The following is an 11,773-nucleotide window of genomic DNA, read 5'->3' on the forward strand; positions in this document are numbered from 1 at the left end:
GTCCGTTAGGGACTGTGATATGGCCTCTGCCTCGACCTTGGCAAAGAGATGTTGCATGTGACCTTGGTGTCACCTCGAATTTTTACTGTTATGGTTTCCCCGTCAGGTTGCACACGGAACTCGTCCTTGAGAAACCGGACTTTGAGAGTTTGACTATTAAGACCTCCCTCCCCAAACTTGGTGTAGATATCTATGTTTGTGGTTAATAAACTTTTTGTTGTTGTACATGATAATAACAAGTAAGCTTATGGTTGGTGTAAAATATACACATCACGTAAGGTATCGTAACATTTGAATTTTGCATATATTACGCAACTCTGAAACAAATTCCCATAAAAGAAAGCCTCATAATGGATATCAATAATGTGTAAATAAAATATTTACAAAATCTGAATCTGATTGCCTCACAAACTTTTTTCCATTTAAAATATTCTTCAACGAAATTCTTGAATATTTTTTTAATAAAAAGAATCGAAGACCTCACATCTTTTATTATTTCCTTGATATGATTACCAACCACCATTACAACTTTCATTAAGAACTATAAAGCTACACTAATTGTATGTGAGATAGGTGTAACCCTTTCTTTACCTTTCAGTCATTTCCATTCTTACAGAGAACCAAACCAAACAGCAATGACTTCTGAAATACCAAAACCAAAGCTTTCTCTGCCTCTCAGAACCCGAGTTGCATTATTATTTCTCTCTGCCGTAACGGATTTTTCGCGTCGCTCTGATGGCACCGTTAATCGCGGTTTCATGAACCTCCTCGATTATAAGTCCCGATCCAAAGCCAAATCCGTTAAAGGCGTTTCTACTAAAGACGTCACAGTTGACGCCAACAGAAACCTCTGGTTTCGTGTCTTCACACCCACTGCCTCCTCCGGTGACGGAGTTGTTCCCGTTGTCATTTTCTTCCACGGCGGCGGCTTCGCTTTCCTCTCGTCGGACTCGTTTGGGTATGACGCCGTGTGCCGGCGATTCTGCCGTCAAATCAATGCCATTGTTGTCTCCGTCAACTATCGCCGCACGCCGGAGCACCGGTTCCCTTCGCAATACGACGACGGCGAGGACGTCCTCAAGTTCCTTGACGAGAATCCCGCTGTGCTTCCGGAAAAGGCGGACTTGTCAAAGTGCTTCCTCGCCGGTGACAGCGCCGGCGGGAATCTAGCTCACCATGTAGCAGTTCGGGTGGCCAAGTCGGGGCTCCGGGAAGTTCGGGTCGTCGGGTTAGTTTCCATTCAGCCGTGGTTTGGAGGGGAGGAGCGTACTGCCGCGGAGGTGAAATTTAAGGGGGCACCTCTGGTGTCGACATCAAGAACCGATTGGCTGTGGAAGGCGTTTTTGCCGGAGGGATCAGATCGCGATCACTGGGCCGTAAATGTGAGCGGAGCGAATTCGGAGGATTTGACGGGTCTGGATTACCCGGATACCCTTGTGTTTGTCGGTGGATTTGACCCGTTACAAGATTGGCAAAGAAGATATTACGAGTGGTTGAGAAAATCAGGGAAAAAGGCACAATTGATTGAGTATCCAACCATGATTCATGCATTTTATATTTTCCCTGAATTGCCAGAGGCATTTCAGTTGATCTCACAGGTTAAAGATTTTATCGCCAACAGAATCTCGGATTTCAAATGATCACTGTTCTGTTTAAAGGATTGAAGATTTCATCGCCAGTAATCACTGTTGGAGTCTAGTGTAAAGTTTTTGCTTTAGGCCTTAAAAATATGTATTTGTATTTCTTAAATTTTATCATTAGTTTCGGGTTTAATATTGTAATGATGATTAAGGTGTGTTGTTTAGAATTTGTATGCCAGTTGGAATCTATATAAATGAAAATTTACTTTTTTTCTATTCTCTCGCGCTTGAAAATTAATCAGCCATTAGTTTCAATTAAATAAATTGTCTTTTTGTGTATTAATTTGGTATATTGTCCTTTTCTATACAAATTTTTACCATGGTTAATTTTGACGATCAATTTCTAATATAGTATTATTTTTATTTTTCCATCTACCATCATTTTGTTTTTATTTTCTTATCCAACACTATTTTATTTTCATTTTCCTATCAATTCAAAAGTAAAAAAAAAATAATAATAAATTAAAAAAAAAATTGAATGCATTAAAAAATAAATATTTTTAATTTTTAAAATAATTATTAATGAATAAAAAAATTATTTTTTACAAAATAAAAATTAAAAAGTAATAAATTAAAAATGTTAAGTTTAATTTTTTTAAGAATAAAAAAAATAAAAAATTAAACCCTACATTAACATAAAAGTTGAATTCATAAACATAAAGTACTGTTTATTTTTATTATTATTAATTATATAATCATGTTAATTTCAAGTAAAAGCATTGACAGATGCACAATCAAAGGCAAATACTCATACTGTGTTTTCCTTTAATAGAAGGAACACCAAATTTTTTGTAGAAGAAAGACAAAATCTAAGAGAAGTACAACCACTAGGCCGATTTGCAGTTCACTAGGATGAATTGTGGTGTGAATGTGGAGAATTCCAAAAACTACACCTACCATGCTCCCATGTGCTTGTTGCGTGCAAATATGCTCACCACGATTTTGTTATGTACATCTCACTTGTATACACATTGCAACAGGTCTTTCATGTTTACGAAAGACTATTTGGTGAACTCAGAAATGAAGAGTATTGGCCTGCATACACGGGTAAAATATTATGACCAAGTCTCGACATGAAAAGAACCTCAAAGGAGAGACTTAAGTCAAGTCGAATAAGGACTGATATGGACATAAGAGAACAACATGATCGAACAAAAAAATGTTCATATTGTCAAACACCAGGACACACAAAAAGAATGTGTCCCAACATTATTGGATCGTTCACTTTTCGTCATTAATTATGTTTCATTTCACACAAACTATTTAATGTATCGTTGAATAAAATATTAAATGAATGATCATCTCTCATTTATTTTCCTTTTTATGTTTAATATATACTTATTTAGTATCGCATTATATCTCTTATCTTTGTCTTGTTTTTATTTATTTATTTATTTTATATCTTTTATCTTTATCTTATTTTGTTTTGCTTTTATTTTATATCTTTTATGTTTAGTTATTATTTTTTTTCTGTCATTCTTTATTTATTTCTGTTTTTTGTATTTATTTTTATTATTGCTATTTTTATTTTCTATATTTATTTATTTTTACATTTTTCTTCTTCTCATTTTTAAGTATTAAGTGTAGCATTTGCATTAGTTTTTTTTTAGGATTTTGCATTTAGGGTAGACACTTCAATATTATTTGTGTTCACTACTAATTAATACTAATTGACTTTAGTTTTTTTTTATAATTATGACCTGTATTTTTTACTTGAAATTAACATGATTACATCATCAATAATAATAAAAATAAATACTAATTTTTGTTTATAAATTCAACTTTTATGTTGTTGTAGAGTTTAATTTTTTATTTTCTTCATTCTTAAAAAAAACTAAACTAAACATTTTTAATTTATTATTTTTTTTATTTTTATTTTGTAAAAAATTATTTCTTTTTCTTCATTAATTATATTTCTAACTATTTTAAACATTAAAAATATTTTTTTAATACATTCAAAATTAAAATTATCAGTTTTTTAATTTATTATTATTATTATTTATTTTTTTGAAATGGTACTGGATAGGAAAATAAAAACAAAATGGTGTTAGATAGAGAAATAAAAACAAAGAGTGTAAGATGGGGAAATAAAAATCTAGGTAGTGTTGTATGAAGAATTGAGTATAATTGAAAGGCATTTCAATGTAAAAAGAATAATAAGTTTTTTGAAAGTGAAATATAATTATATTCTTTTGGTGCCTTGTACACGAGATTTAGCAACACAACAAATTGAGATGTGGACAAAGTTATCACAAATTTTAAATTTTAAAATATTTTAAAATATTTTAAATTTCCTAGATTAATATGGTTTAATATTAAATTAAATAATCTAGGAGCACCATTTTATCAAAGTTAACCATAAGATATCATTAATATCAATTATAACAAATACAATTTTAATTTCTCATTTTTTGTTTTTTTTTTTCAAGAAGTCTACATAGATAAACAACTTCATCATGTATAATATTTTTATTAATATTTTATATAATATATTTCTAAGACCGACAATTTAAAATTTTGAGTTAAAGAAGTTGAGTTCATTCGTTATAATCTTTTAATAAATAATTAATTTAAAAATGTAAAATTCAAAAAAAATATTAAATTAATTAATGTTAGGATAATCATTTTAACAAAGCTATTGACAACATATATTAACTAATTAATACGTATTAATTATAAAGTATCATTAATACCAATTATAAAAAATATCATAATAAAGATTTGTATTAATATTTTATATACGACAATTGTAAAAATGATAATTTAAAAAAATAGTTGGAAGTGATGAATGGATTAAACATTCAAATTTAAAAATATTAAATACTATACAGATTAGTTTGATAATATATATGTTAATTAGGAAAAATGTTTAAATAAATATTTATTGTGAGGGAAATTTATAAGAACAATTATTTATGTCATAAACGTATTATCCAAATATTAAGAATGTAAAGACATAACGATTTAAATTTATATATATATATATATATATATATATATATATATATATATATATATATATATCACACACCAATTTTAACTACAACGTGTGCATATTTTATTTTCTATAGTAGTCTTTCAAAAATATGTAAATAGGGACTCACATTATGCATATTTTATTTTCTATAGTGTTTTTTCAAAAAACATGTAAATAGGGGCTGGCAGACAGTAAAATACTTTTACCATCTATTTATCAAAAGGGACAATTATAAAATATATTAAATAAATATTGATTCGCAACTAAACTGATGAAAAAAAACCTACTTATGATTAAGTTTTTTAAAAATCAACACAAAAAATATAATAAAATTTTAAAAAGAGATATTACATGTTCGCAATGTAAAATTTTTATTATTATTAAAAGGAGTTATAAAATAAAAGTAAGAGAAAAAAAAATAGACGTACAATAATTATTAGTTGTACTGGTAGGCTAAAACCGAGAGGTTTAGGCCGAGAACAACATTAAATAAACAAGGGAAAAAGGTTGAAACCGAGAGGTTTAAACCGAAACCTGAAAGGATAATAAAAATCATAATAAAGCCCAATTTAAATAAGGAACTTGCACAAGGGGGTGTAAAAGTAATAAAGAGGTGTGAGAAGAAAGTCCAAAAAATACTGTTGAAGGCCCATCAACGAAACCCTATAAATAGGAGGTCAACACAAGAAAAAGGTAAGAGTGATTTTATGTGATGAACATTAAACCTTTTCTGACTTTGGCATCGGAGCGACTTGCAGGTACCCCCCACCTGTTGTGAGGAGAAGCCGAGAGGAGAAGCCGAGAGCACCAGCCGAGAGCACCAGCCGAGAGCACCAGCCGAGAGCACAAGCCGAGAGGGGAAGCCGAGAGCACCATCAAGGAGAGAAGTACCCGGCCCAAGACAGTATTCAGCCCAAGATTGAAGGATTAGTCTTGATTAACCCATTTCAAGTGTTCTTGGTCCTTGTTGTAAGAACATTTTGGCGCCCACCGTGGGGCCGAGGGTCAGTTGAGAAGGGTTAAAGACAAGATGAGTCAAGGAGGAGAACAAGGTGGAGATCGGGAAGACAATGTTAACATGCCAATGGCAATGTTGGTCCAATTACAAAAAGAATTCGAGATGTTAAAAAAGAATAATGAAGAAGAATTGAGTATGTTAAGAGCCGAAAACGCACACATGAGGAGAAAGTTACAAGAGGAAACGGTTTTGAATTCATCTTTCGAAACTGTCCAACCAGGGATACAGGTGAACGAGAGGATGTATAATGAAAACTCTCAAACCAGAAGAAGATGGCTTGAAAACTCTGGGGTTTGTGCAGGAACATCTTCCAGAAAACATCCGTTTTATGATGTTATAGTCGATACTCCGTTGCCTGACAATTGGAAGAACTTAACCATTGACAAATATGATGGAAGTACGGATCCTGATGAGCATATTGCAATATATACTACTCAAATCAGCTTGTATACATGGAATGATGCTGTTATGTGCAGAGTATTTCCTACAACTCTGAAAGGGGCAGCATTGAGCTGGTTTACACGCCTCCCACCTTTGAGTATAGATTGTTTTGATACGTTGATAGAAAAGTTCGGTGCTCAATTTGCGACTAGTCGTTCCCATCATTTAACGTCAATCGCCTTAGTGAACATAAGACAAGAGAAAGGAGAGTCTTTAAGAATGTTCATGGAACGTTTTGGAAAAGTTGCTTTGGGAATCCGAAATCTTAGTCCAGAGGTCACCATGCATCATATGATAACGGCATTAAAACCGGGACCATTTTCCGATAGTCTTTTCAAGAAACCTGCGATCAATCTGGATGAACTAAGGCAACGGGCATCAAAATTTATGCAAATGGAAGAATTAAGGGAGTTTCGAAACCAAGTAAGGGTTGATGGAGGCGAGAAGAGGGTGACAGAAAGAGAACATCCGCCTGTTGCAAGAAGAGCCCGAGAAGAATTCAGAGCTCGAAAGTTCCAGCAATACACACCTCTAAATACGAACAGAGCAAGAATTTTACAGGAAGCCATGGCAGCCGAAATAATACCATCACCAAGAAAAGCGAGAACACCAGAAAGGGCAGACCGCACCAAACATTGTGAATATCATAAAAATCATGGTCATCATACAGAAGAATGTATTGGGTTGAAAGATAAAATAGAAGAGTTGATTCATGCCGGACAGTTAAAACGTTTTGTTCAAAGGGGAAATTCAAGAGTATGGTTAAGTCCAGAGAGAGATACGAGGGGGCGAGAGCTGGGTGAAAGAAGGTTTGAAAGGTTGGAAAGGAGAGAAAAACAAGTGGAAAAAAGAGACGAAAGAAGGGTTGGAAGGCCAGACGAAAGAAGAGATAGAATATATCAAAACACTCAATCAGTAAGACGAAGCAGAGAGCGAAGTTTGGGAAGACCGGTTAGGGGGTTTATAAATACGATCTCAGGAGGTTTTTCTGGGAAGGAATCCTCATCTGCACGAAAGCAACATTGGAGAAATATCAGGTCTGTTAATCATGTTTTCAAAAGAAGAACTTTACCACCAATGCTTTTCACAGACGAAGACTTCCAAGAAATTGATCCAGATCATGATGATCCTATGGTAATCACGGTTGAAATAGCCGAATATGCTGTCATGAAGACCCTGGTTGATCAAGGGAGTTCGGTCGATATCTTGTTTTGGGATACGTTCAAAAGGTTACATTTGAGAGAAGAAGACATAGTGCCTTTTCGAGAACAAATCATTGGCTTTTCAGGCGAAAGAGTTAACACAAAGGGATATGTTGATTTGGTGACAACATTTGGAAGAGGTAGCAAAGTTAGAAAAATTAAAATCCGATATCTGGTAGTGGACGCATCCACATCATACAATGTGTTGCTAGGACGATCTTCCTTAAATAAGTTAGGAGCAATCGTGTCAACACCACATTTGGCCATGAAATTCCCAACAGAAAAAGGAGAAATAACTACAGTTTATGTCAATCAAAGAGATGCTCGAGAATGTTATGCAGCAGGTTTAAAAATGAATTTGAAGGTGGATAAAGAGGCTGAAAAAATAGTAGCCATGGTGGACTTGGATCCCAGATTGAATGAGGAAAGACTGGAACCAAAAGAAGAAACAACAGCAGTACTGTTAGGCCAGGACGACAGACAATGCACTTATGTCAGTGGAAGTATGCCTGATGAATTGCTTAGCAAACTTATCACACTGTTGCGTAGTAATAAGGATTTATTTGCCTGGTGGCCGTCTGATATCCCTGGAATTGATCCAGAGGTAATGTGTCACAAATTATCTGTTTGCCGGGAAGCAAAGCCAGTATCTCAAAAACGAAGAAAGTTAGGAGAAGAACGACGACAGGCAGCAATTGAAGAAACTCAAAAGTTAATACAAGCCGGTTTTATCCGAGAAGCTAAGTATACCACGTGGTTGTCTAATGTGGTACTCGTCAAAAAACCAAGTGGACAATGGAGAATGTGTACAGATTACACCGATTTGAACAAAGCTTGTCCGAAAGACACATATCCATTGCCTAACATAGACCGACTAGTTGATGGGGCATCTGGCCAAGAGATGATGAGTTTCCTTGATGCTTGTTCGGGGTATAATCAAATACAGATGTATGCACCTGATATCCCGAAAACAGCTTTCACCACTGATGTTGCAAATTATTGTTATAAAGTCATGCCTTTCGGCTTGAAGAATGCTGGGGCAACATACCAAAGATAGATGGATAAAGTGTTTAAAGAACAGATTGGAAAGAACCTAGAAGTGTATGTTGATGACATGGTTGTTAAATCAAATGAGATACAGAAACACCTGGAAGACCTTGAAGAAGTGTTTGCTCAAATAAGGAAATACAATATTCGACTTAATCCAGAAAAATGCGTTTTCGGCGTCAGAGGAGGAAAATTTTTGGGATTTATGTTGACAAACAGAGGAATTGAAGCTAATCCTGACAAATGTGAGGCAATCATGCAGATGGGAAGACCAAAAAATCTAAAAGAAGTACAAAGGCTAGTAGGGAAGTTGAATTCAATATCAAGATTTCTGCCAATATTGGCTGAGAAAACTAAACCGATTATAAACTTGTTGAAAAAATCTGAAAATTTTGTGTGGAGTGAACAATGTGAGCAAGCTTTATCTCAAATAAAGAGCATGGTGGCTGAACCTCCAGTTTTAGTAAAACCTATACCCAATCAACCCATCATAGTCTACTTAGCTACTTCAAATGCAGCAATAGGAGCCGCTTTAATCCAAGAAAACCCAGAGCAGAAACCGATATATTTTGTGAGTAGAACCCTACAAAATGCCGAAACCAGATATCCCAAAGTTGAGAGAGTTGCCCTAACATTAGTGTATGCTGCAAGACGCCTTCGACCATACTTTCAGAATCATCAGGTAATAGTGAGAACAGATTTTCCAATATCTAAAATTTTAAAAAAACCAGAGCTTGCAGGTCGAATGGTGACATGGTCAATGGAGCTTTCGGAATATGGAATCAAATACGAACCAAGAGGACCAATCAAATCCCAATCTCTTGCAGATTTTATCATTCAGATGCCAACATCAGCACAACAGGACCAGTGGACTTTGTATGTAGATGGCGCGTCAAGCAAAAGAGGAAGCGGAGCAGGAATAGTACTTGAAGGACCCGATAACTTCCAAGTCAAAATGGCGCTCAAATTCGAGTTCAAAACATCCAACAATCAGGCCGAATATGAAGCTCTTATTGCAGGATTGTTATTAGCCAGAGACATGGGAGTGGAAAATGTCCTTTGCAAAACGGATTCACAGCTGTCGGTGGGACAAGTGCACGGGGAGTATCAGGTAAAAGACCCTTTGTTAATGAAATATTATCATAAAGTCTTAAATATTATGCAATGTTTTAACAAGGCCGAGATGAAATACATTCCAAGAGAATTAAATATGAAAGCAGATTCATTGTCTAAGTTAGCAAGCCAACAGAGACAAGTGCAACACAATTCCATCATACAACAAACCCTCAGTCATCCGACAGTTAGTCTCGACGAATGCTTCAATATTGTAACAGCCAAAGATGACTGGATAAACACATACATTGAAATCATAAAGACCCAGGAGCAAGGTGTTCAGCCGGATGTCAAAATAGCAAAGAAAGTCGCCAATTTCATTTTAATCGGTGATGAGCTATATAAAAGGGGATACTCTGTGCCCTTGTTAAAATGTTTGACCAAAGAACAAGCAGAATATGTGGTCAAAGAACTTCATGAAGGAATTTGTGGACTGCATTGTGGAGCTCGAACAATGGCAACAAAGGTTTGTCGAGCTGGTTATTATTGGCCAACAATCCGAGAGGACTGTGAAGTTTATATCAAAACATGTAGAAAATGCCAAGAGTTTGGGAGCTTAAATCATATCCCAGCGCAAGAGTTGCAAGAAATCATATCTCCATGGCCATTTGCAAAATGGGGAATTGATATACTTGGCCCATTCCCACTTGGACGAGGCCAAACAAAATTCATGATAGTAGCTGTAGACTACTTTACAAAATGGATAGAAGCAGAAGCATTGACAAAGATAACGGCACAGCAAGTCCAAACGTTTATATGGAAAAATATAATATGTCGATTCGGCATCCCACATACTATTGTAAGTGACAATGGCCGACAATTCATTGACAAAAAACTTATGGAATTTTATGCAGATTTGGGAATCAAGCCCACAACCACTTCGGTCGAACATCCACAAACGAATGGACAAGCTGCAGCCGCAAACAAGGTTATTCTTGGACAATTAAAAAAGAGGTTGGGGACTGCTAAAGGATTATGGGCAGAGAAATTACCGGAGATTTTATGGGCGTATCGTTGCACACCGCAAACATCAACTGGGGAAACGCCGTTCAATCTCACTTACGGAACAGACGCAATGTTACCAGTAGAAGTTAATGAACCCACATTAAGAAGACAAATGGAAGACTGGAATATCAACAATGAGTGTTTGAGAACCGATCTTGATCTTATTGAAGAACTTAGAGAAAAAGCAAAAATAAAAGAGACTGCAGTCAAACGAAGAGCAATGAAGAGATTTAATGCAAAAGTCAGATTTAGGGCTTTTAAAGAAGGGGATCTGGTGTGGAGAATGCGAACTGATGCTCGAAAGGATCCACGACATGGAAAATTGGCATCCAATTGGGAAGGACCTTTCAGAGTGCTAGAAAACTTACAAAATGGAGCTTATAGGTTATAAACTTTGGAAGAGAAAATGATACCGAGAACCTGGAATGCAAGTCATCTAAAATTTTATTTTAGTTAGAATGGATGTAAATTACTTATCATATAATGAAGAGGAATTCTCAAGAAACAATCCGTTTTGTTATCTTCCATTATGTACATATACATTTTTCGTCTCTCGGCCTTGGATGCTTTCACTTCAGGTGAAATCCCACCCGAGAATAAAACTACATAAACTCTCGGCTTTGGATGCTTTCACTTCAGGTGAAATCCCACCCGAAAATAGATTTACATAGTTTTCTTGGGTTTGGATGCTTTCATTCCAGGTGAAATCCCACCCGAGAATCGATTTACATAATTTTTTCGGGCTTGGATGCTTTCATTTCAGGTGAAATCCCTCCCGAACAAACATATATAATTCTCATTCTTGAAAATCTTCAAATCACATGAAAACCGAAAGATCAGAATTAGTTTTCGTTTTTTGAAAATTCCTACCATCAGAATCTTCCTTTAAAAATTTGTCAATTTTAAACATTTTATTTCAAACGAAAAACCGAAAGATCAGAGTTAAAACACAATTCCAAAAATCGAAAGTCACTCGTACAACTTACGTTACTAAACCGACAGTTGCATATTCCAGTCAATAATATATCAATTATGAATCAACCTTAATAAATTAAAGGTTTTTGATTAATAATTTTATACTTCACAATTTTGACTAATATAAAAAAAAAAAAAAACCGAAAGGTCCAAGTCATAACAGTCAATATCTTCATGCTCCAACAAAATGTCATCTTTAAATTAATAATCATTAAAAACCGAGAGGTAAACTCAAATAATTCTAGCATCTCTAACGCTTTCAACAAAAGAACCCAAAAACTAGCAAGCCTCAACGATTATAACAGAATTATCAGAACATAACAAAGGATAAAATTACGATGATAACCACAAAAGC

The 11,773-nt window shown here is 34.9% G+C and overlaps 2 protein-coding genes across 2 annotated transcripts; both read left to right on the forward strand.

Moving 5' to 3' along the window:
* The first annotated feature begins 527 nt into the window (after window positions 1–527).
* LOC137837295 (probable carboxylesterase 18) lies at window positions 528–1,856 on the forward strand. The gene has a single exon (XM_068646261.1). The coding sequence runs from the start codon at window positions 636–638 to the stop codon at window positions 1,638–1,640; it is 1,005 nt and encodes a 334-aa protein (XP_068502362.1). The 5' UTR covers window positions 528–635; the 3' UTR covers window positions 1,641–1,856.
* A 3,791-nt stretch (window positions 1,857–5,647) lies between these two features.
* On the forward strand, window positions 5,648–8,335 carry LOC137838300 (uncharacterized). Its single transcript, XM_068647551.1, has one exon. The coding sequence runs from the start codon at window positions 5,648–5,650 to the stop codon at window positions 8,333–8,335; it is 2,688 nt and encodes an 895-aa protein (XP_068503652.1).
* Window positions 8,336–11,773: the final 3,438 nt, after the last annotated feature.

The sequence above is a fragment of the Phaseolus vulgaris genome, chromosome 4, assembly GCF_000499845.2.
Source record: "Phaseolus vulgaris cultivar G19833 chromosome 4, P. vulgaris v2.0, whole genome shotgun sequence".
In the NCBI taxonomy this organism is placed as follows: Eukaryota; Viridiplantae; Streptophyta; class Magnoliopsida; order Fabales; family Fabaceae; genus Phaseolus; species Phaseolus vulgaris.